This window comes from Equus caballus, chromosome X (genome assembly GCF_041296265.1).
Source record: "Equus caballus isolate H_3958 breed thoroughbred chromosome X, TB-T2T, whole genome shotgun sequence".
In the NCBI taxonomy this organism is placed as follows: domain Eukaryota; kingdom Metazoa; phylum Chordata; class Mammalia; order Perissodactyla; family Equidae; genus Equus; species Equus caballus.
In genome coordinates, this window is record NC_091715.1 from 13937958 (window position 1) to 13964671 (window position 26714).

Sequence of the window (26714 nt, forward strand, 5' to 3'; positions counted from 1 at the left end):
AAGAAAATATTTGCAACCACATATCCAACAAAAGATTCATATCTACAAATATCTAAGCAACTCTCAAAAGTCAGCAGTAAAAGCATAAATATTACTATAAGAAGACAGAACAGAGATTTCAGAGAAAAGAACATACTGATTGCAAATTAGCTCATGGAAAGATGTTGTACATCACTATCCAAAGGCAAATGCATATTAAGCCCACAATGAAGTATTACTATACACCTCTTAAAATGGCTAAAATAAAAAAAAAGTGAAAACACCAAATGCTGGTGAGGATGCAGAGAAACTGAATCACTTACACACTGCTGGTGGGAATGTAAAATGGTACAGTAATTCTGGAAATAGTTTGCCAGTTTTTTATAAAACTAAACATGCACTTACCATACCACCCAGCAACTGCACTCCTGGGCATTTACCATAGAGAAATGACATTCACACAAAAACTTGTATGCAAGTGTTCATAGCAGCTTTATTCCTAATAGCCAAAAACAGGAAACAACTCAGATGTCCTTCAATGGGTGAACAGATAAACAAATTGTGGTACAGCCACACCATGGAATAGTACTCAGCAATAAAAAGGAAGGAACTACTGATACATGCAGCAACTTGGATGAATCTCCAGGGAATTATGCTAAGTGAAAAAGGCAATCCCAAAAGGTTAAACACTATATGAGTCCGTTAATATAACATTCTTGCAATGACAAAATTATAAAGAGGGAAAACACATTAGTACTTGGATGGGTTAGGGATGAAGCCAGGGAAGAAAGGGCATGAAGGACGTGGGTGTGGTTATAAAAAGGCAACGAGAGCATTCCTGGAAGGGATAGAGCAGTTCTGTGTCATGACAGTAGTGGAGAATACTTGTACCTAAACATGTCACAAAAGTGCAGAGAACTAAATACACACACACACAAACAAATGAATACAAGTCAAGCTGGGGACATAAGAATAGATCTGTGGATTGCATCAATGTCAAAATCCTAGTTGTGATATTTTACCATATTTTTGCAAAATATTACTATTGGGAGAAATTGGGTAAAACATACACAAGATCTCTCTGTATTATTTCTTGCACCTATATGTGGTTCTAAAATATCCCAAAATGAAACCTTTAATTTTGAAAAAGCTATCACTAAGAATTAATATGAAGAATGTTGGTAAATCTAGATTAAAGAGTGCTACTTATAATATGTATCACTTCAAACTCACCAAAACCAGAAGTGAGGAAGAAAGATTCTGAACCAGTATCTTGATCATTGCCATTTTCCATTGAAGTTGGACAATTCACTGTCTCAGAACTCATTTCTGTGCTGGATTCTGTTTGAACGACATTTCAATAAGTAAAACATTTTCAAGTGCTGGAAGACAAGAAACCTCAACAGTAAATTTTATATCAGGAGAAACTATCCTTCAGTAATGAAGGGGAAATAAAGACATCCTCAGACAAAGGAAAACTAAAAAACATTGTCACAGGCTGACTTACCCTCAAAAACTGGCTAAAGGAATATCTTCACACCAAAAGGATATGATGAAGGAAGGAATCTTGGAGCATGAGGAAGGAAGAGCAGAAATATGCATGCAGAGAAACTAGATCACTCACGCATTGCTGGTGGGAACATAAAATGGTACAGCTACAGTGGAAAACAACCTGGCAGTATTTTACAAAACTCAATGTCCCATTACCATAGGACCCAGAAACTGTGCTCTTGGGCATTAGCCCAGAGAAATGAAAACTGATGTTCACACAGAAACCTGTACACGGGTGTTCACAGCAGCTTTACTCCTAATAGCCAAAAACCAGAAACAACCCAGATGTCCTCCAACGAGTGAACAGATAAACAAACCTTGGTACACCCATACCATGGAATGGTACTCAGCAATAAAAAAGAAAACTACTACTGATATACACAGCAACTTAGATGAATCTCCAGGGAATTATACAGAATGAAAAAAGGCAATCCCCAAAGGTTACATACTATGTGAGTCTATTTATATAAAACTCTTGAAATGGCAGATTAGTGGTTGCCAAGGGCAGGGACAGGACAAGGTAGGGGTAAAAGGCTGAGAAGAGAAAGGTGAGTGTGGTTGTAAAGGGCAATAGGTGAAATCCTTGTGGTGATGGAAATGTTCTGAATCTTGACTGTGATGGAGCATATGGAAACCTAGCCACATCGCGGAATTATATAAAACTGAATACACATACACACACACAAACATAAACACACGTACAAATACAAATAAAACTGAGAACATCTCAATAAAACCTGTGGACTGTATCAATGTCTATATCCCGGTTGTGAGAGTATACTGTAGTTTTGCAAGATGTTATCATTGGGGGAAACTGGGTAAAGTGTACACAAGATCTTTCTGCATGATTTCTTACAATTGCATGTAGAGCTAAAATTTTCCTAAAATAGAACTTTCAATTTTTAATTAATTAAGTTTTAATTAGGAAAAGCTCACACTAAGGGTGGTAATGAGTCTAGATTAAACAGTTCTACTTGTAATATGTATCATTTCAAACTCACCAAAACTGGGAGGGATGAAGAAATATGATGAAGTGTCTTGACCACTGCCATTTTCCAAGAAAGGTGGATAATTCATCACCGGAGTGTTCCTTTCCGGGCTGGTTTCTGCTTTGACCAACATTTCTATAAGGAAAACATTTCTCAAATGCTGTAAGAAAAGACTCCCAACCTCATATTCTAAATCCAATGAAATCATCCTTCAATCATAAGGCAAAAATAAAGATATGTACAGACAAAGGAGAACCAAAAGTATTTGTCACTAACTGACATGCTTAAAAAATGGCTAAAGGAAAATCTTCAAAGAGAAAGCGTATAATAAAAAGAATTCTGGAGCATCAAGCAGGAAAAAGAACAATGGAAAGAGCAGAAATAGATGCAAAGAAACTGGATCACTCATACATTCCTAGCGGGAATGGAAAATGGTACAGCCACAATGGAAAGCAGTTTGTCAGTATCTCATAAAGCTAAGGATGCAATTACCAGAGGACCCAGAAATTGCACTCTTGGGCATTCATCCCAGACAAATGAAAGCTGTGAAAGAGTGAGATGAAGTGAAATTAAAAGCTATGAACAAGTATTCATAGCAGCTTTACTCCTAGCAGCCAAAACCAGGAAACCCAGAGGTTTTCAAAAGGCGAACAGATAAATAAACCATGGTACATCCATATCATGAAATACTACTCAGGAATAAAAAAGAAGGACCAACTGATAGACACAACAATGAATTAGACTGAGGGAAAGAAGCTAATCTCAAACACCACATGATTCCATTTATATAAAATCCTGAAGGCACAAATTATAGGTCTGGAGAACAGATTCACGGTTGCCAGCAGTTAGAGACAGGGCAGAGGCTGGGAGAGGGGGGAAAATGTCAACTGGAGGGAGGTGGGTATGGTTATAAAACAGTAATATGAGGGATCATGGTGGTGATGGAACTGTTTCAGGGCTTGCCTGTGGTAGAGGATACGCAAACCTACACATATGATAAAATTACATCAAACTAAACACACACACAAATTAACACAAGTGAAACTGGGCACATCTCAATAATATCTGTGAATGGTATCATGTCAGTATTTTGATTGTGATCATTTTCTATCATTTTACAAGATGTTACCATTGGGGGAAACTGGGAAATGGGAACACAGGATCTCTCTGTACCATTTATTACAACTGCATGTGCAACTAAATTTTCTGAAAATAAAAACTTTAATTAGAAAAAGCCGGACTGGCCCCATTGCCGAGTGGTTAAGTTCATGCGCTCTGCTTTGGCGGCCCAGGGTTTTGCCGGTTTGAATCCTGGGCGCGGACATGGCACCACTCACCAGGCCATGCTGGGGAGGCGTCCCACATGCCACGACTGGAAGGATCCACAACTAAAAATGCACAACTATGTACCGGGGGGCTTTGGGGAGAAAAAGGAAAAATAAAATCTTTAAAAAAAAAAAAAGAAAAAGAAAAAGCTACCATTATCTTGCACTAAGGATGTTGACAAATCTAGATTAAATGTGCTATGTGTCATAAGTATCGTTTCAAACTCCCCGAAACTGGGAGGAATGCAGCAACACAAGGAAATGTCTTGGCCACTATTGTTTTCCAATAAAAGTGGATAATTTGTTGTCTCAGAGTTCTGTTCCACGCTGGTTTGAGCTTTTCCCAACATTTCTATAAGTAAAATATTTTCAAGTACTGAAAGACACGAAATCTCAACCATGAATTCTGTATCAGGCAAAACTATCCTTCAAGATTTGAGCAGATTTGGGACAACATGAATGAACCCAGAGGGCATTATGCAAAGTGAAATAAGCCAGACAGAGAAAGACAAATCACTTATACGTGGAATCTCAAGAAAGAGAAAAAGTTGAGCTCATAGAAAAAGAGTAGATTGGTGGTTGCCAGGGGGCGCGGGGTGGGGGAAATAGGGAAGAGGCTTGTAAAAGGGTACAAACTTTGAGCTAGGAGATGAAGAAGGCCTGAAGATCTAAGTATAACATGGTGACCAGAGCTGATAATACTGTATTGTATAGTTGAAATTTGCTAAGAGAGTAGAACTTAACCGTTCTTGCCACCAAAAAATAAAAGGTAAATATATGAAGTAATGGACGTGTTAACTAACTTGACACAATCCTTTCACAGTGTATACCTATTTCAAATCATCACATTGTACACTTTAAATATATCACAATTTAATTTGTCAATTATACCTCAACAAAGCTGAAAAACAGAAATGAACATCTAAATTGTTAAAAAAAAAAGGGGGGGGGAAATAAAGACATTCTCACATGATTCTCACATGAAGAAAAGCTAAAAGTATTTGTCACTAGCTGACTTAGACTTAAGAATGGCCAAAGGGAAATCTATTAGAAAAGAATGATGGAAGAACAAATCTTGGAGCATCAAAAAGGAAGAAAAAACAATGAAAGCAGCATAAATATGGATGCAGAGAAACTGGATCACTCATACACTGCTTGCAGGAAGTAAAACGGTACAGCCTCCCTGTACAACTGTTTGGCGGTTTCCTATAAAACTAAACATGCAATTACCATATAACCAAGCATTTGCACTTTGGACATTTATCTAAGAGAAGGCAAAACATCTGTTTACACAAAAACCTGTACATGGACAATCATAGCAATTTTTACTTGTAATACTAAAAATTGAGGGGAGGAAGTCCAGTTCTTCCACAGTGAGCCAATACACAAACCATGGTACATCCATACCATGGAATAGTACTCAGCAATAAAAAAGATACACTACTGATACATGCAACAAGTCAAATAAATCTCCAGGGAATTATACTGAGATAGGTATGATTATAAAAGGGCAATATGAGGCATCCTTACGGTGACAGAAATGTTCGATATCTTGACTGTGATGGTGGACATCAAACCTACTCATGTGATAAAATCGAATACAACTAAACACGTGCACACAAATCAATACAATTAAACTGGAGAAATCTCAGTAAGATCTGCTGATTGTATCTATGTCAATATCTTGGTTGTGATGTTCTATTATAGTTTTGCAAGATGTTATTGTTGGGAGACACGGGTAAAGCATAAACGGCATCTCTCTGTATTATTTCTTACAACTACATGTGCGTCTTAAATTACCACAAAATTGAAAGTTTAATTTAAAAAAGAGCTACCACTAGCTCACATTAAGGATGTTGATGGATCTAGATTAAACAGTGCTACTTGAAAGATGTATCATTTCAAACTCACCAAAATTGGATGGGATGAAGACAGATGAAGAGGCAGTATCCGGGCCACTGTCGTTTCCCAGTAAAGTTGGGTAATACACTGCCTGAGAGCTGTTTTCCAGGCTGGTTTCTGCTTTTCCCGGCATTTCTACAAGTACAATTTTTTCAGCTGCTGGAAGACAAGAACTCTCAACTGTGAATTCTCTACTGGGTGAGATTATCCTTCAGGAAAGAAGGGGAAATAAAAATATTCTGACGCAAAGGAAAATTTTTTTAAAAATTGTCCCTAGTAGAGTTACTCTTAAAAAACAGCTAAAGGATTGAGGTTATTATGCCAAATAAGTGAGATGGAGAAAGCCAAATACCATATGATTGGACCCATATGGAGAAGATAAAAATAACAACAAACAAATACACAGAGACAGAGAATAGACTGGTGGTTACCAGAGAGGAGGTGGCAAGGGCAAAAGGGGTAAAAGGGCACATGTGAACAGTGACGGATGGCAACTAGACTTTGGGTGGTGAACATAATGTGGTCTACACAGAAGTCAAAGTATAATGATGTACTCTTGATTTTTATGTAACGTTATAAACCAATGTGACCTCAATAAAAAAAAAACAGCTAAAGGGAAATCTTCAAGCAGAAAAGATACTATGAAAGACGGAATCTTAGAGCATGAGGAAGGAAGAAATAACAACGGAATGATCAGAAATATGGATGAAGAGAAACTGGATCACCCATACATCGCTGTTGGGAATGTAAAATGGTACAGCGTCTCTGGAAAACTGTTTGGCAGTCTCTTATAAAGCTAAACATGCTATTACCATAACACCTAGCAGTTGCACTCTTGGCATTCATGACAGACAAATGAAAACTTATATTTACGCAAAAACCAGTGCATGAATGTTCATAGCAGCTTTACTTGTAGTATCCAGAAACTTGGAAAGAAAAAAAAACAGATGTCCTTCAATGTGCGAATGGTTTTTTAAAAAAACTGTTGCATATCTATATCATGGAAAACTCTCCATCAATACAAAGGACCTATTGAGAAATGAAAACTTATATTTACACAAAAATGTGTACATGAATATTTATAGCTGCTTTTTTTTATTACTCCTAATAGCCAAAAACTGAAAGAAACCCAGATGTCCTTCAACAGGTGAGCAGTTAAACAAAATGTAGCATATCCATAGCATGGAATACTATTCAGGAATAATAGTAAAAACTATTGACACATGCAACAAACTGGATGAATCTCTAGGGAATTAAGCTGAGTGAAAAAGAGCTAATCCCAAAATGTTCCATAGTGTATGATTCCACTTATATAACAATCTGAAGAGATAAAATTATAGCAACGGAGAAGAGATCAGTGGTAGGCAGGTGTTAGGGATAGGTCTTAGAGGAGGGGAGGGTGGGTGTGGTTGTAAAAGGGCAATAATGAGGAATCCTCGAGTGATGGGAATGACCTCTACCTTGACTGTGGGGTGGCTGCGCAAACCTACTCATGTGATAAAATTGCATAGTGCTAATTACACATATGAACATGTACACACACACACACATACAAATAAAACTGGAGGCATCTCAATAACATCTGTGGATTGCATCAATGTCAATATCTGAGAGTGACACTGCCCTATGGTTTCGCAAGCTGTTATCATTGAGGAAAATAGGTAAAGCACAAACTGGATCTCTCGGTATTATTTCTTACAACTGCATGTGAATTTTAAATTACATCAAAATAAAAACTTTAAAAAAGAGCTGCAACTGCTTTGTATTAAGGATGTTGATGGATTTAAACAGTGCTACTTGAACTATCTATCATTTCAAACTCACCAGAATCAGGTGGCAGGGAGAGAGATGAATTGTCAGTATCTGGATCAGTGATACTTCCCAATAAAGCTGGGTAATACATTGTCTGAGAGCTGTTTTCCAGGCCAGTTTCTGCTTTTCTCGGCATTTCTATAAGTACGAGTTTTTCAGGTGCTGAAAGAAAAGAACTCTCAACAGTGAATTCTAAGGCGAAAGTATCCTTCAGGAAAAAGATGAAATAAAGACATTCTGAAACAAAGGAAAACTAAGAGAATCTGTCCCTAGCAGACTTACCCGTATAGAAAGGCTAAAGGAAAATTTTCAAACAGAAAGGATATAGTGAAAGAAAGAAATCTGGAGCATCAGGAAGGAAGAACGAACAATGGGAAGAACAGAAATAAGGATGAGAAGAAACTGATCACCCATACATTGCTAGTGAGCATGAAAAATAGTACGGCCTCTTTGGAAAACTGTTTGGCAGTTTCTTATAAAACTAAACATGCTATTACCATAGACTCAACAATTACACTCTGGGCATTCACGACAGAAATAAAAACTTATATTTATACAAAAAACAGTACATAAATGTTCACAGCAGCTTTCTTCCTAATATGAAAAACTGAAAAAAAACTGATGTCCTTCAATGGGTGAATGGTTAAAAACAACTATCTCATATTGAAATCATAGAAAACTATTCAGCAATACAAAGGGAAGAAGTATTGATACACGCAACAACCTGGGAGAATCTTCAGGGAATTATGCTGAGTAAAAGGAACACAATCCTCAAGGGTTACACACCATAAGATTCCCTTTATATGACACTTCTGAAGTGACAAAATTATAGAGACCACTGTTTGCCAGGGGTTAGGGAACAGGCATGGAGAAGGAAGGGGCGACCTGAGAGAGGTGGGTGTGGTTATAAAAGGGCAAGGCGAGGCATCCTTGTGGTGATGGAAATGTTCTGTATCTTGACTGTGCTGGTGGATATCAAACTTACTCATGTGACAAAATCAGATAGAAATAAATATAAATACACACAAATTACTACAAGTAAAACTGGGAACATCTCAATAACATCTGCATATTACATCAATGTCAATACCCTGGTTGTGATATTTTGATATAGTTTTGGAAGATGTTATCATTGGGAAAAAAGGGCAAAGTCTAAACGGGATCTCTTAGTATTATTTCTTACAAACATATGTGAATCTAAAATAATTTCAAAATAAAAAGTTTAATTTAAAAAATCAGTTACTACTAGCTTGCATTAAGGATGTTGATGCATCTAGATTAAACAGTGCTACTTGTAATACGTATCATTTGAAACTCACCAAAATTCGGTGGGAGGCAGACAGATGAAGAGGAAGAACATTGGCCATTGTCATTTCCCCATAAAGTTGAGTAATTCATTGCCTCAGGGTTGTTTTCCAGGTTGGTTTCTGCTATTTTTGGTGTATACACAGAAAGAACACTTTTCAAATGCTTAAGAAAAGAACTCTCAAAGTTAATTCTATTCATAGCAAAACTGTCCATCATTAATTTATGGAAAATAAAGACATTGTTACATGAACAAAAACTAAAAGAACTTTTCCCTTACAGACATACCCTTAAAGACAGGCTAAAGGAAAATCTTCAAACAGAAAGGATATGAGAAACAATGGATCTTTGAGCATCAAGAAGAAAGAAAGAACAATAGAAAGAGAAGAAATATGCATGTAGAGAAATTGTATCACTTATATATTACAGGTGGCAGGTAAAATGGGACTGATCTTCTGAAAAAAATTTTAGCAGTTTCTTATAAAACTAAACATGGAATTGCCATATGACCCAGAATTGCCCTCTTGGGCATTCATCTCAAAGAAATGTAAACTTATGTTTACACAAAATCCCGTACATGACTGTTGATAGACTTTAACTTGAAATAGCCAAAAATTGCAAATATCCCAGATGTCCTTCAATGGATAAACAGATAAACAGTTGTATATCCATATGATGGCATGGTACTCAACAATAAAAAGGAAGGAATTATTGATACATGCAACAATTGGTATGACTCTCCAGGAAATTATGTTTAGTGAAAAAAAAAAGCCATGCCCAAAAGGTTATTTAGTATTTTACTCCACTTAAATAACAATATTCAAGTGACAAAATTATAGAAAGAGAGGTGAGTTCATTGCTTTCCAGGGGTTAGGATGGGGCAGTGTGGGAGGAAAGGGTGACCAGAGGGAGGTGGCTGTGGTTACAAAAGGGCAATGTGAAGGGTCCTTGTGGTGATGACGGAAGTGTTCTGTATCACAACCATGGTGGCGGACAGACACTCCGACTCATAGAATAAAACTGCACAAAACCAAATACACATTCACACACACACACACAAATGTGGATTTAATCAATGTCAGTATCCTGGGTAATATTTTACTAGTTTTGCAAGACATTATCGTTAGGAAAAATGGGTAAAGCACAAATGGGCACTCTGTGTAATTTCTTAAAACTACACATGAATCTAAAATTATCTCAAAATAAAAAGCTTAATTAAAAAAGAGCTACCACTGACTTGCATTAAGGATGTTGGTGAATCTAGATTAAACACTGCTATTTGTAATGTGTATCATTTCAAACTCACCAAAATCAGGAAGGATGAAGACAGATGAAGAGTCAGTATCTTGGCCACTGTCATTTCCCAATAAAATTGGGTAATACATTGACTCAGCACCGTTTTCAAAGCTGGTTTCTGCTGTTACCGGCATTTCTATAAATAAAAAGTTTTCAGGAGCTATAATACAAGAACTCTCATCCACAAATTCCATACTGGGTGAAACTATCCTTCAGGAAAGAAGGGGAAATAAAGACATTCTCACAGAAAGGAAAACTAAAAGATTTTTTGTCCCCAGCAGACTTACTTTTAAAGAAAGGTTAATGGAAAGCCTATCAGAAAAACATGATGAAAGAAGGAATCATGAAACATTAGAAGAAAAAAAGAACAATGGAAAGAGCAGAAACATGGATGCGGATAAACTGGATCACTCATACATAACTGGCAGGAATGCAAAATGGCACAGCTACACTGGAAAACAGGTAGTTTCTCATAAAACTAAACATGCAATTAACATATAACCAGCAATTGCACTCTTGGGTATTCATGTCAGAGAAATGAAAACTTTTATTTACACTAAAATCTGTACGTGAATATTCACAGAGCCTTACTCCTAAGAGTTAAAAACTGGAAAACAAAAATCCAAAATTTTCTTCAACAGATGACTGGATAAACTATGGCACATCTATACCATGGAATTGTACTCAGCAACAAAAAGGAAGTAACTAGAGATACACGCAACAACTTGGTTATCTCCAGGGACTTATGTTGAGTGAAAAAAGCCAATATCAAAAGTTTATGACCTATACGCATTCAACTATATAACAATTTGGAAGCGACAAAGTTCTAGAGATGAAGAATAGATCAGTGACTGCCAAGCGTTAGGGACAGTGGAATGGGAAGGGCAGGGCCACCAGAGGGTGGTGGGTGTGGTTATAAAAGGACAACACAAATGATCTTTGTGGTGGTGAAAATGTTCTGTACCTTGACTATGGTGGTAGACATACAAAACTTCTCCCGTAATAAAATTGCATAGAACTAAATGCACAGACACACAAATGAATACAAGTCAAACTGGGGACAGCTGAATAAGATCCATGGCTTATATCAACATTAATAACCTGGTTGTGATATTTTACTGTAGTTTTACAAGACGTTACCATTGGGGGAAACTGGGTAAAGAGTATCATTCTGTATTATTTCTTACAACTGCATGTGACTCTACAATTATTTCACTATAAAACTTTTAATTAAAAAAGAATAGCTCTAGTTTGCATTAAGGATGATTTTTAATCTAGATTAAAGGATGCTATCTATAATATGTGCCACTTCAAACTCACCAAAATTGGGAGGAGTGCCAAGAGATGACGAGGCAGCGTCTGGACCCATGCTGTTATTTCCCAGTAAAACTGAGCAGTGCATCATCTCAGGGATGTTGGCCAGACCGAGTTCCCCTTGTGGCAGAAGTGCTGTAGGTACTGCTAGAGGAGCCTGGGCAGATGAGGTAACATTGTTGATACTTTTGACATCTTCGCCCAAAGGACAGGATAGGACAGCAAGACCAGGTACGGGGCCGCCTGGTGTATAAAATGGCTGTAAAGAATGTGTGGAGACAATCTTGGGAAGTGGACTCTCCTGGAGGAGCGGCTGCTGCAGTTCCAGGCGTGCATTTGACTGAAGAGACGTTCCTACAGAGTTGGTCTGGACAGAGCTTTCCCGACTTTCCACTGGCAAAGACAGCCCGCCATCTCCCTGTCCAGGGTAAGAGAACAGAATGGGTTTTCTTTGGTTCCTGGACTTTAATTTCTCCATGAAGTATACAATCAAAACTTTTTTGTGTAAATCTAGTTACCCTCTAAAATGACACAGACCCAATATAAATCATCTGTGAGTAAAAATAAGAATTAAAAAGTTAGCAAAAGCATTAACACCTATTTTCCCTGCAACATCATTTTCCACAATTAAAGACAAATGCTGAATTTTTATTATATGATTTTTATTCCTCTTCAACCCTACATTTTGATTGCATTTCCTACATTATGGTTACAAACATAAAAATATTCAGTGTCATAATTTCTCAAACCTTAACTTCAGCATTCTTCCCACAGAGGTTTAGTCTCCTATGCGCTACTAAAGTAATTCTGGATCAGACTTGCAGTCTCACAGTTATTGGTTCACTCACTTCTAACTGACTGGCATCTTTAGGATTTAGGAACTAGAGATTTATCAAAGTAGTAAGAATTTGGCAGGGGGCTTGCTGGGGAAGATTCGCCCTAAGCTGGCATCTGTTGCCCATCTTCCTCTTTTTTCTCCCTCCCCAAAGCCCCAGTACATAGTTGTATATTCAAGTTGTAAGTCCATCTAGTTCTTCTATGTGAGCCACCACCACAGCATGGCTAGTGACAGACAAGAGGTGTGGTTCTGCATCTGGGAACCAAACCTGGGCTGCCAAAACAGAGCGTGCCAAACTTTAACCACTAGGCTATCAGGGCTGGCTCAGTAAAAATGTTTTTATGACACTTACGTAATTGACTGATAATGGTTTCTCCCAAGAATGTTGATCTTTTGCAACGATTCCATAAAGGTGGCTAACCTGTCTATTCGTGTTTTCAATAAGTTCACGCAAATCCTATTATAATAAAAAAATATTTTAGTAGTTCCTATTTCAAAAGAAAAGTAACATATAAAAAGATCAATAAGCCAAATTTTAACTGCTAGAAACAAAGTTCTCAAGCCGTCAGAAATGTCTTGTTTCCCACTTGATGCCTGGTTTTAGGCGACGTGGAGCCGAGCCGGCTGAGGTAAGGAGCCCCATCTCCTCCTCAGCTACTCCATGTCATGCCAGCATTTTCAGCTTTGCTACTGGAGAGTCAGCGTACCACAATTCCTGGAAGCCGTCACATTTATGATGGAGGCATTTTACATCAAGGAAGGTGCTATTTTAGGAAAGAAACTTTCAAATCTGCTACAAGGCCAAAGAGCCTCTTTCCATATAATGATGGTATTGAACTAATAGGCAGTGAGCGTTCCACTCAGGAAAGAACAATGAGCCAAATAGAACAGATGTGACTTTTGGCTTCAAAGTATTTTAAAATCGTGCAATCAACAATGAACCTTAGAAAACCTTTGCGTATGCGTCCCCTGCATGCCAATCAGGTGTGTGACTGATAAAACCTGAGAATTCTTGAAATACGCAGAAATTTCATTCGGGCAGAAGATACACTTAAGGAAGAGGCCAGAACCACTTCCTCACTCACGCATTCAAATAAACATTTACTGAGGGCCCACCACCTGTCAGGGCCACTTTGCTAGATGCTGGGAACACAGACGTTAAAAACAAGGAAAAAGCCAGCTCCTGCCCTAGGAACTCCCACTGTAGCTGGAAAGAGAGACAAGTAAAGAGACAATTTCAACAGAGAAAGTGATCAGCAGCCTGGAGCAGCGGGTCTCAAAGTGTGGTCCGTGGACCAGCAGCATCAATATCACCTACTGACTCGGGAACTCTGAGAGTGGGGCTCCGAGATCTGTGTTTTCACAAGCCCTCCAGGTGATTCTGATGCACAATCAAGTGTGAGACCCACCGGCCTAGAGCACTAAGGTAAACAGCACAGGCTCTAGGGGATGAGGTTGGGTTCAAACATTAGCGTTCTGCCACTCCTTGGTTCTGCGACCTTGGGCAAGTTACTTAACTTCTCTGCACTTCAATCTCTCAATAGATTGTGAAAATCTCTCTCAGAGTTCTCTTGAGGACACAGCGAGGTGCTATAATATTATGTTAATACTAACATAATAATAACAACAAATACTACATGATGACCGGTCCAATGGTGTTCAGTTGTCTATTATCATTATTATTACCAGTGCCACGACAAAGGTAAGAACAGGAGGCTAAGCGTGCACAGAAAAAGGGGACCTAACCCAGGCTGGCAGTCATGGCAGGCTTTTCAGAGAAGGATATGCCTGTATTGAGAGTTAAAAGATGAGAAATTGTTCACCAGGTAAGGATGCATGGAAGGGCATACAGGGCAGAAGGAATGGCATATTAAAAAATACCAGAACATGAATAAGCATAATATATTTAGAGAACTATTTCCAGTTTAGTGCAAAGCAGGAGACTTAAGAGGAAAAAGTGTTCGGAAAGGTGGCTGGGGAGGCAAGTAGTACCATAGCTAGTTTTTGACTCTGAAGGCAATAGAAACTCAAGCACAAGAATGACATGAGGTAGACTCATTTTTAGAAAAGTTCAAAATGAAAAATGATGAGGGTCTGGATGAAGATAGTGGTGATTACAATGGAAAAAACTGTTTTGAGTGATATTAAGGAGAGAGAACCATCAGGATTTGGTAAATGGGGGAGAGGGGAAGGAACTAATCAAGGACAGTGTCTCAATTTCTGGCTTAAACAATTAAGGAGATGATGGTAGTTAACCTGAGAGAGGGAATATGGAAAAGATGATTTTGTACACATTATATAGAGTTCTCCAGCAGGCGCCTAGATACAAACATGATTCTAGGGGGAGCAGCATAGGGTAAGACATAGATTTGAGAGTCAGAACTGTACTGAATCAAAACCTTTGGTGAAGAGGAAATCGTTCAGGTAGATTTAGACTGAGCAGAGAGGGACCAATGGACGGTACAAATGAACTTAGAAGAGAAAGATGTAATTTCAAAAACAGAAGAATACTTTTAATAATCCAAACAGTATGCCTGAAGAGATTATTCAGGTTGATTTCGCACATCCACAAAACAAGAATATAACGCTATAAAATAGTGACAATCATGGGGCTGGCCCCATGGCCGAGTGGTTAAGTTTGCACGCTCCGCTGCAGGCGGCCCAGTGTTTCGTTGGTTCGAATCCTGGGCGTGGACATGGCACTGCTCATCAAACCACGCTGAGGCAGCGTCCCACATGCCACAACTAGAAGGACCCACAACGAAGAATATACAACTATGTACCAGGGGGCTTTGGGGAGAAAAAGGAAAAAAAATTTAAAAAAATAAAAAAAAAATAGTGACAATCAGAAAATAAGAACAAATTACTGAAAATTATAAATATGATTGACTTTGTCAAAGAAAAATAAACAGAACATCAGGAAGATAAAGTTAAGAGTATTACCCAGAACACTGTACATAGGTCAAAGAGCCAGAAAACGAGACAAACATTAAGCAACATGAATGATGTAGGGGTTGTCACATCCAACTAAAAGTCATTCCAGATAGAGGGAATAGAGCACATGGAAAGGAGGAAATGAAGAAAAAATTCTGCCAGAGCTAAAGAATGACGCAAATCTTCAAATTTAAAGGGTCCATGTAGTGCTAAGCAGGATATATGGAAAAGGGATAAAGAAAAGATTCTAAAAGTTTCCAAAGACAGAGAAAAAATTTCACCTATAAAGAATCATAATACTAACAGATTTCTCAAGAACATTGGATGCTAGAATAGAATTTCTATGGGAAAGTAATTCTGAACACAGATATCCATACTCAGTGTGAGAGACAAATGTGGGACATAAGAGATATAAAGGGACATAAAGACAATTTCAGATATGCAAAGACTCTAGAAATTTAACTCATATGCACATTTCTGGGAAAAAAATGTTTAAGGGGTAGTTACTCAGGGAAAATGAAGAAGAAAACCAGAGGGGAATCCAAGATGAGGAAGCCATGGGCTCCAAGAAACAGCAGGCAACTGAAAGAAGTACTGAGATGACAGTTGTGCCTACAAAGTAATTGGTTCAAATTAGAACAGGAAGGATTTGCGTAAAAACGACTTTAAGAAGAAAGTAGATCCCATTCAACATGGAGAATGACTCTGAAGCTTAAAAATCCTAGCAAAGAGATGAAAAATGTGTATTTCTTTTTTCAACAAAAATAAATAAATAAAAGCTCAGCAGAAACTCCAAGAGGAAAAAATCTCCTACATAAGCAAATGTTTAGACAAATAAAGCCATAGTCCAAACAGAAAGCCAACTAGAATATGACATGATTTTGAGTGCTGGTAGAATATAGGAGAGAATCCATTGACCTCGATGCTCGGGACACTGACCAGCAGAGAATCAGCAACATAACATTCTATTTCTTTCCCTATGAGAGGCCAATGACATGATTTGGTTCTATAGAAAATAATGTTTACAAAATCCTACTATTGTAAGTATGGATTATTTGTTTTTGATTTTTAGAAATAACCTATATCCAAAACATGGAAGGCTTATTGATAGTTTACAGAGCAGAATTTATACACGTTGACAGTGTTAGGAATATGAGAAATGGGAAGTGGAAGGAAGACAAGTAGAGGATAGTCTGTGGATTGCTAATTTCTGATTCTTATGTGATGGGGCATGACTGCGGTTCAAAGACTGCTGTTGAAAGCTGATATAACAAGTAACAGAAGTTTATTAGTAAAAACTAACAGTAAGCAATAGAGAACTACAAGTAAGAGTATAACTAATTTCAGGGTGAGGAAGATGAAAGAGCTAAATTCCACATCTTTCACAGTGGTAAAGTTAATAGTTAACACCGCAAGTTAACACCAAAAGAAATAGAGTATAGGTATATTATTTAGATAACGGCAGAAACCACAAGAAAAATTTAAAATAAAGACTATTAAAAGTGGTTACCTCCAAAGTATAGAGCTGAGGGTGGAAAGAAAAATGGTGGGGACTTCCTTATTTCAGTGAAGCCCACTCTCTACTGTTTAACTTTTCTTTGAACTATGTGCATATGTCTCACTTTTATGATTAAAAAAGAGAGACAAAAACAGGAAGTCAGATGTTTAGACAGTGAATATAAATGATGTTCAAAGAGCTGGGTTATTAAGGGGAAGGAAAGAGAAAGGATGACAGCTAAAGAGGGACGGGAAGCCAAAAGAAGAGATTTTTTTAAACTGTGGGAGAACATGCTGAGAGAGAGACAGAGACTGAAGCTGAAGATATAGGAGAGAGAGGGATGACGGAAGGGAAGTGTCTGAGCACAGGGAAAGAGGGTCAGATGCAGAAAACGTGCAAAGGCATTAGCCTTACAGAGGAAGACACCTTTCCCATTCGAATATTCAGGAAGGAGGTCAGCAGGGATGGATCCAGGCAAATTTGTTGGCTATGGGGAGAGGAATCAGGACTTGGAGGGGATTTCTGCTCTATGCCCTCCATCTTCTCCATGAAATAAGAGGCAAGGATTGGGATGCCTGAGCTCCTCGGGGATGGGAGAGAGAGCTGACTAGAGAGCTGTTGAAGGATTACAGGGCCGTGGACAGGTCCCAGCAGAGGTCCTCCCTCTGCTTCCCAGACTGGACAGTTTTACTAAAGAGGATGCTGGGCAAGGATAAAAAAGGAGAACATGAAAGTGCTGCACCATGTGGTCTAGACTGGTAAGGGAAGGAGCTGAAGAAAGGAGAGAGCTAGCAGATTAGGAGAAATGAACAGGAGCCCTTTTGGCCCATTTCAGGGGTAACTTTGGAACCTGGGCATTTCTTATCATAGATGCCATATCCCACCACACCTTGTGCAATTGCTCAGAAGGCCCTGGCAAAGCAGCATCAACCTCGGTGGTCATGGATGCCTGTGTAAGGCAGGCCAGGGACAGCCCTGCTCACAATCAGAAGCCCTCCTTCCCCGCTACATCCCACCCTCTGTACATCCTCCCCAGAAGACTTGATATGTTCCCTTTAAGCATTCCACTTCTGTTCTCAATAATAATGATAAAACTCATGTAAACATTTTTTACTTTTCAAAGTATGCTAGCTCATTTTATTCAAGAAACTTTGTATGTTAAGAAACGTTTATTTTTTATAAACATCATTAGCTCTAGGGTATGCAGCTCACAAAATCCTTGATAATTACATACTTCCATCAATCTCTACCAACATACTAATTTTTACAAAATCCCCTCAAAGCTATGTAAGATAGACTCTTTAAAGAACAGTGGTGGGCTGCCATTTTGTTTCAAATGAGATATCTTGATATGCATTTAGGCACATCCTAAATTTCATCCAAATCAGCCAATTTCCTTAAAAGAGTATGTTGGAGAAATTAAATACTGACCAATCTAGATGAAAGAGACTTACCTACATTTGACCAGTTATGGGCTATTGCTGTTGTTGTTGTTTAAGGCTAGAAAAGCTGAATTTTTATTCCAAGTTTTTCACCTAGGGATGCGGTTCTAACCAGAAATTTTTTTAAATGTATTGCAATGGAGTGATAATCATACAGAACTTGGCATAGCAAATTTCTATTAATAGTACAATGACATTAAATGAGGGAAAAAAATTTTAGCTCAGTATTCTGGAAAACTACATTTAAGAGACAGAACTTTGATACCTCACAACACTGTTGAACTTCCATAAGTTGGTTTTGATGATTTTCAGCATGGAAAACTTCAGATGCATCGCTCATCTATTAATATTATAAAAATAAATAGTCAGTGCTAAATATCGCTAGGAGTCAAATTAAGCACTAGGAAAAAATAACACTTTATATATTTATCGATTTTAATTGTTTTTCTTTTCGCCTACATTCCAAAACATTTCAGAAGTCTTATAATATAAAGCAGAGATAAAGTAAAACCAAAACCCACATTCATATGACAACCAAAAAGATAAGAGCTGATTAAAAATGGGGGTAAGGAAAGAAGTTATTATATAAGAACCTAAGTTCAAGAAAAGGTACTGAATACCAGTTTGAACATATAGTTTATAATATATATAAAGCCAGGTATAGAAATATAGATTTTTGTGTACACATGGATTAGTACACATACATTTATTTCCTAGCTCTGTCCACTGAGAGGGCCTAAGATCAATGACACAAGAGTAGCAATGAACACACCCAGTGTCCAGATCTTGGTTTCCAAATGCCACTCTCCAATAAAAGGAATCAGGGTTCCTTGGAGATAGGTGAATTCCAGGGCTGGGGCAGGGAAAGTATAAATGAACCCAGAACAACTCATGATGTCAGAAAATAAGGAAGCACTCAAAAAAGAAGTGGGGGCATGTCAGAAGGCCACAGGAGCCAACTGGAAGGAGCTCCCAATAGCCAAAGCTAAAAAATGTGATCAATAAAATGATAATATTGAATTATAACTCATATAATACAATAAATGCCCATGAGTCCATATTGATATACAATATATAATTGAATAAATAAATGGAGGAGGACAGCTCTTCCTTACAAATGAATTCCGATTAATAAATACAAAGAAATGAGGGAAATAGAGAGTCACCATTATTAGGGAAACACCACAGTAGTGAATGTTGCAGGTAAAATCTATGAGCTAACTCAACTCAGTGGGCAAAAAGTTAAGGAGAAACAGGATATTAGCATAGTCTCAAAGTACCCTCCCACCCAAGATAGTTATTAATTACAAAGGGAAAAAACAGTAACTTTACAGTGGAAAAATCCAGAAGATATCATGTTAACCCAGTGACTGATGTTAACATCACCAGTAAAAAGATATATGGACACCATGTACTCCTGATATGATTCAATGAGGAGACATCGTTTGTGTGGTGTTCTTGCCAAAAATGAATAATCTCAATCTATTCAAGAGAAAATATCAGAATACCAAAATTGACAGACATTTTACAAAATAACTGATGGGTACACTCATCAAAAATGTCAAGGTCATGAAAGACAGAAAAAAAGAACAACTGTCACAGAGTGGAAGAAACTGAGACACAACTCAATTCAATGTGGGATACTGGACTGGATCCTGGAACAGAAAAGGACATGGGGGAAGGAGAATGGTGAAATTCAAACACGGACTGCAGTTTAGCTAATAGTACAGTACCAATGTTAATATCCTGATTTTGAAAACTCTACTGTGGTTATACAATTACCGTAATTTTAAGTTATGCAGGTAAGTTAACATCAAGGGAAGCTGTCTGAAGTGTGTACACAAGAACTCTCTGTAATATTTTTGCAACTTTTCCGTAAATCTAAAATTATTTCAAAAATTAGAAAAGCTATTGAAACAGGGTACAAAACTGCTGTGAATTTCCTATTAGATAAGGAAAAGAGGAAAATAAAACGGTTAAGTGCTCATTGTCTTGTTAAGTGCTCATTGTTAAGGAAGCATAGAAATTCACGAGAGAGAAATATTTCCTTGAGCTCACAAGTTCAGAGTAACTCCACAGTACACAGGGGCTGAAAAAGAAATAGTTTTCTTTATGATAGTAAGTGCGAATATGTTTGGCAATTAGCAATTAATATTACATAAATATTCAGTCTGATGTGCATTCATTAATGACACGGACACCTTCTTCACAATCAGGTATTCATGTTCTTGCCTAGGGAAGATTTATTAGTAAACCGAAAGGAAATATGAAAGAAAGAGCTGAAAGAAAAGTTCGGGACTTGAATTTTGCTTTCAAGAGGCGCCAAAGCCCTGAAGGACCTCTGCCCACTGTAAATACTACAACAACATGAAAAGATGTACTAGCAGAACTGTTTTCTCAGTAGCCAAGTACACTTAAGAGACTATTTTCCATCAAGCTTGACCCCTTAGGTACTTTAGGGTAGAAAGACTAGTCTTCCTGCAATCTGGCACCAGAACTGCTTTAAAAGCAAATGTTTCTAACTAGGAACAAAGAACCGAATGTTACATTGCTTTTGATTTTCAAATAATCCAACAGCGCCACTCCGTGGACAAAATAGGAAACATTTAAGGTACCTATTTTTCTTAATAAATTAATCTCTAAGTCACCATAAATCCCTTTTTGGAATAAAACAGGGTATAAATAAGTAAATAGACAGCAAATAACCATTAAATTTAATTACAATAACTCTTTATTCTAAGGATAAATTATGGACTATAAGAGTAATTTTAATATAAACATACCAAGTAGTCATCAATATCTTTGTTTTAAAAATTATCTGAATTGGTTCTGCATTATAAACTTATTAGAGAGAAAAAATTATATGGAATTATACTATAGATTAGTAATTATGAAAACAATAGGGGCCGGCTCCGTGGCCGAGTGGTTAAGTTCTCGTGCTCTGCTGCGGCGGCCCAGGGTTCAGATCCTGGGCGCGGACATGGCACCGCTCATCAGGCCACGTTGAGGCGGCGTCCCACATCCCACAACCAGAAGGACCTGCAACTAGGATATACAACTGTGTACAGGGGGTTTTGGGGAGATAAAGCAGAAAAAAAAAAAGATCAGCAATAGTTGTTAGCCCAGGTGCCAATCTTTAAAAAAAAAGAAAACAATATTGCTATTTTACCCTCGTATAGTGCTTTCTGCTTTTCAAAGCGCTTTCACATAATTATGTCAGAAACCATGACTCTTGGTAGACAATTAAAATTATCCCCAAAGATGAAAATATCAGAGCTGATAGAAGTTAAGAGAATTGCCTACACTACATAGGTGGTATTACTATCCTCATCCTTATGTAAGTAAACAAATGCATTCTCTGTTAAGCTAAACTATAGTTTAATAATCTATTTTATTCAACTTCAGAGATCAAGAAGCAGAACAGAATGTGATGGAAAAGTAACACAGTACAACCACTTCAGAAAACTGTTTGGCAATTTCTTATAAACTTTCATCCACCTCAGTATTTCCACTCCCGAGTATTGACCCAAATTAAATGTAAACATACGTTCACAAAGAGAGTTCCATAATAACGTTCATAGCCACCTTACTCATAATAGCCAAAAACTGGAAACAACCCAAATGTCCTTCTAAAGGAGAATGAATAAACAAATTATGGATATTCATACAATGAAATACCACTCAGCAATAAACGGCAATGAAACATTGCTACAACCAGATGAACCTCCAAAACATTATTCTAAGGAAAAGAGACAGTGACACAAGAGCGTATACTGTATGATACTATTAATATGAAGTTTTAGAACAGGCAAAACTAATCTATGATGGAAAAACCATAAGAATAGTATTTCTCCAAGGTTCAGGCAGATGGAGACTTATTGGAAACAGGCATGAGAGAACTTTCTGGGGTGATGGAAATGTTCTTTATCTTGATGGAAGGTGGGTATACATATTTGTCAGAACTCATTGAACTGTACACTTAAGATCTGTGCATTTCACTATATGAAATTAAACTCAATTTTTTTAAAAAAATAAAGCAGAATGGAAAAAACAAAGAAAGATTTTCACTTTAATATACAAACCATATTATCTTCCTCTGGAAAAGATGATTGTCTATTGTGCAACGGGTCAAACTCCACTTCCGCTGAATCGGGATGATATCTTTCTAAATTTCCCAGATGGTTCATTTGTGAAATCGCTTGGTCACCTTGTACTACTAAACCTTCAACTCCTGGAAAGCAACACATAAAGAAGTTAACTTCACACACTTACTACCTTAATAAACTTAATACGGATATGTTCTCAGAATGCCAACTCAATTTGAATCAGAGTCCTGGTTGAACTTTAGAGTGACAGAACAAGAATCCTTCCATCAGCGATCTAGAAGAAGTCTTTAAAAATTGAAAGGCTATATTGCCCACGTCTAGGAATAAGAATCAAGACCAAACACAGTTCCAAACTGTGAAGTGGATGCTTCCCAACATGAAGGCTGCAGAGTAAATGCTGGAAACAGATGAACAAGAGGACAAGGTTCCTAACTGCTTTTGTCAAGGAGCTCAAAAAGGCTTTTTACTTAGGGAGGCAGCAGGCCTCCAAATGTGAGTCAGCAGTCTATTCTTGGGCCCCCACCACGGTGTGGACTGGGCAGACCACTAAAGATGCCGCCTCCTCACCTGCCAGGTGAAAACTGGTTGAGACTGTCTCTAAGGTCATTTCAGCTCTAACATTAGGATTGCTTCTGCAGCTCCATTTTATATTCAACCTAAATAAATGTATGTGAAATAGAAGCCAAAAAATCTTCTAGAATTATGTAGGCTCAGTTATGGTTCTGAGTCATTTAACTCTGCAACCAGAAAAAGACACTGAGTGCAATGTTATCACATTATATCTTGCAGTAGAGACTGGAAGGCTGGCATCATGGTCCTGGGAGGGGCGCATTAATGAGGGACCTGATTCCTGTTAGCCATCCTGAGCCAGGGCAGTAATGAGAGGCAGGATGAAGGAATTCAAGTTTCATCTTGAAGGGGAGCAGAATTTGTCACCCCAGAATATGCCACTTTGGCATGAGCATTATTTTGAGCTAAAGGCAATCAAAACCCTGCAGATTCAGGAAAAGCTCTTTACCACCCCCTCAACTGCCTACATTCACATTGGAAAGGGGGCCTGCCACAGAAGAGACCCATTACCAGAGAAGCCTTTTTGCCTAAGAAGCTTATCTGCACAACACGACGGCCTTTGTTTTCCAATCATCTCCTCGCCTCCCTTCCCTTTGTATATATGTGAATGGCCCTCCTCCCCTTGGGGTCCTCGGACCTCTACCCTTCTCCTTAGCTCAGGATGGTTTATAAGCCTCAATTACCTGGCTCCCTTTGGGTCTCGTATTTTTATGGAGCTCCTGTACACATAAAATTTGTTTGTTTTTCTCCTGTTTTATGCCTATTTTATGTCAATTTGATTATTAGATCAGCCAAAGAACCTAGAAGGGAAGAAGGGAAATTTTTTCCGCCCCTTCCGTCTCCTTTCCTGTTTCCCTTTAATTCCATAGTGGAGATCCTAATGAAGAAAGGCTCAGAAGACAGAAAGCCAAAGGACAGAAAGACTCTCAAGTTAGAGAAACGCAGATTAATATTATGGGGGAAATTCAATTATAAAATACCTCCAATTTGAACTGTAACTTCAATTTTTACTTTTTCAACTTTTTTTTTACTGATTATAAAACTAATACAAGTTAAGAATAATTAAACTGGTGTTTTATTACAAAGGAAGAGTATACAGCAATGAGAAAACCAACTATTGCTACCAACAACGAGGATGAATCTCATAACCTATAATGTTGAGTAAAAGCCAGACACAAAAGAGAACATAGTTGTGATATTATGATTTATAGTAAATACATATTTCATCTTCATCCTTGTTTCTGACAGAGCTTCTAAAACCCTTGGAATTTCTTAAGTGTTGAGAATGATAAAAGAGTCTTTTGTTATGTTAATGAGGTGACTTTTGGAATGCCCCTAGATCACCTAAGGATGGGGCCTGGTCACCAGAGGAATCAACCATGTGATTGGAGGGTTGAAACTTTCAGTCCCATTCCACCTCCCACCTCCGGGGTGGGGCAAGTGGCTGGAGGTTGAATCAATCGCCAATGGCCAATGAGTTAATCAATCATGCCGACGTAATGAAGCCTCCATAAAAACCCAAAAAAGGACAGGGTTTGGAGAGCTTCCGAGTTAGTGAACACGTGGAGATTTGGGGAGAACGGCGCACCTCGAGAGGGCATGGAAGCTCCGGGCCCTTTCCCCATTCCTTGCCCTATGCATCTCTTCCATCCGGCTGTTCCTGTTATATCCTTTTATAATACACCAGTAATCTAGTAAGTAAGTTCTGTGAGCTGCTCTAGCAAATTAATTGAGCCTGAGGAGGGGGTTGTGGGAACCTCCGATTTACAGCCTATTGGTCAGAAGCACAGGTAAGAGCCTGGCCTTGCGACTGGTGTCTGAAGCGGGGAGGGGGAGAGTCTTGTAGCACTGAGCCCTCAACCTGTGGAATCTGACGCTATCTCTGGGCACATAGTGTCAGAATTGAGTTGAATTCTCAGACACCCTGTTGGTGTCCGAAAATTGTTCAGTGCTGTGGGAAGCCCCTCACAACACACACCTTGGAATTGGGTCCAGAAACCTAAAACAATAGTGTATGATTCAATTGATCTAAAGCTCAAAAATAGGCAAAAGTAATCAATGGTGGGAGATGTCAGGATAGTGCTACCTTGCAAGAGGGGGATAGTAACAAGAGAGAGGCGAGGGTTGATTCTGGGGAGCTCATAATCTTCTATTTCTTGATATGGGTGCTGGTTATAGGTGTATGTTAATTTGAAAATTATTTAAGCTATATATTTATGATTTGTGCATATTTTTGTATGTGACAGATTTCTGTAAAAAGTCTAAAAAAATTCAGAATCGAAATAAAGTAATCCATCACCAATAGCTATTATAAACTTTAGATATATTTCCTTCTTCTTTTCTTACTCTGCATATATTTTATGTAGTTTGAATCATACTGTACATATAATCTGAGCAATTTTGCATGTCATTTATAAAAATATTTTTAAATGCTTTTGCATAATATTCCATTGTGTGAATGTCCAAAGGTTATGTGGGACGTTTATATGGCTTCCAATTTTTCACTACTTTATTATAATGATGTATACACATTCAAATATAAACATTTATGCACATCTCTGAATAGTTCCTCATAATGGATGTCTAGAAGAATCACTAGGTCAAAGGCTGTGAACACTTCAGGGCTCCACGAATGCAGCTGAATATTTTCCAGATGCTTTCTATCAATTAATATTTCTTGTCCTGTGACTTATTTTTCATGTCTTCTGCTCATCGCCCTATTGGGGTTTCATTGTTTCCTGTTTGATTTGTAGGAGGTCTTGCTATCTTAAGGATAATAACCCTCGAAACATATATTTTCGGCAAACACTTTTCCCAGGTGGTGATGTGATTTTGAAGTCTGATGTTTTTGAGATAGGAAGGGGTTCTCTGTTTTTATTTCATCAAATTCATTAATATTTTTGTGATTTCTTGAATTGCTTCTATACTTAATCTTTCGCTGGGATTAGAAAAACATTCAACTCTATTTCCTTCTAGTTTTCCATACTTCCATTTATTAGATATTCAACTCTTTAATTCATCTTGAAACTATTTAAGTGTGCTATGTGAGATGAAATCCAATGGGCCTTTTCCCCCAATAGTTAAGCATTTGTACCACCATGATTTACTATCCACATTTCTCATGTTAACATACTATAGTATACTAACTCTAAATTTTATGTTTTGTTTATGAGCTTCCTATTGCATTAAATCTGGCTTCCTATTTCAGAACTAGTACCATAATATTTCAATAATTGTACCTTTAAAATGTTTTAGTGTTTGATAGGTAAATGACCAACTGTCCCTTTAAACATGTTTTCCCAAGGTCTTGGGGGTTTTTTAAGGTATACTACAGTGTTTTTTCTCCTCCAAGAACAATTTGTGTCTCTCCACTTACTCAAACCTTATTTTATGACTGACCCTCAGTAAAGTATTTGCTTTTCTTTCCTATAGGTTCTGCTATTTTTCATTGATTTATTTCTTAGAATTTTTAATATTTATTTGTAGCCATTATCAATTGGGGTTTTTGCCTATCTATTTCCTAATTGCTTGATGCTGGTCTCTGAGAAAATAATTTCTTCTCAGAATTTAAAAAATTAATTATCTAAACTGACTCAAGAAAAAATAGAAAATCTCAACATACCTATGACAAGTAAAGAGATGGAATCAGTCATCACAAACCCCCCAGCAAAGAAAAGCCCTAGATCAGAGGGCTTCGCTGGTGAATTCTACCAAACACTTAGAGAAGAATTAACGCCAATCCTCCTCACATTCCAAAAAACTGAAGAGGGAACACTTCCTAACTCATTCTATAAGGCCAGAATTATCCTGATACCAAAGTCAGATAAAGACATTACAAGAAAAGAAAATTACA

At 37.8% G+C, this 26714-nt stretch overlaps 1 protein-coding gene across 1 annotated transcript in view; it reads right to left on the minus strand.

The window, feature by feature from the left end:
* Window positions 1–26714, minus strand: part of BEND2 (BEN domain containing 2) — a 55355-nt gene that overhangs the window by 22813 nt on the left and 5828 nt on the right. The window contains exons 3-12 of the mRNA XM_070257127.1: window positions 22268–22416; window positions 18451–18525; window positions 12664–12768; window positions 11480–11891; window positions 10170–10295; window positions 8878–8988; window positions 7571–7720; window positions 5756–5902; window positions 2532–2654; window positions 1213–1320 (exon numbers count right to left, since the gene is read on the minus strand). Of these exons, the coding sequence (XP_070113228.1) occupies window positions 1213–1320; window positions 2532–2654; window positions 5756–5902; window positions 7571–7720; window positions 8878–8988; window positions 10170–10295; window positions 11480–11891; window positions 12664–12768; window positions 18451–18525; window positions 22268–22416 (1506 nt within the window). The remainder of the gene's footprint in view (window positions 1–1212; window positions 1321–2531; window positions 2655–5755; window positions 5903–7570; window positions 7721–8877; window positions 8989–10169; window positions 10296–11479; window positions 11892–12663; window positions 12769–18450; window positions 18526–22267; window positions 22417–26714) is intronic.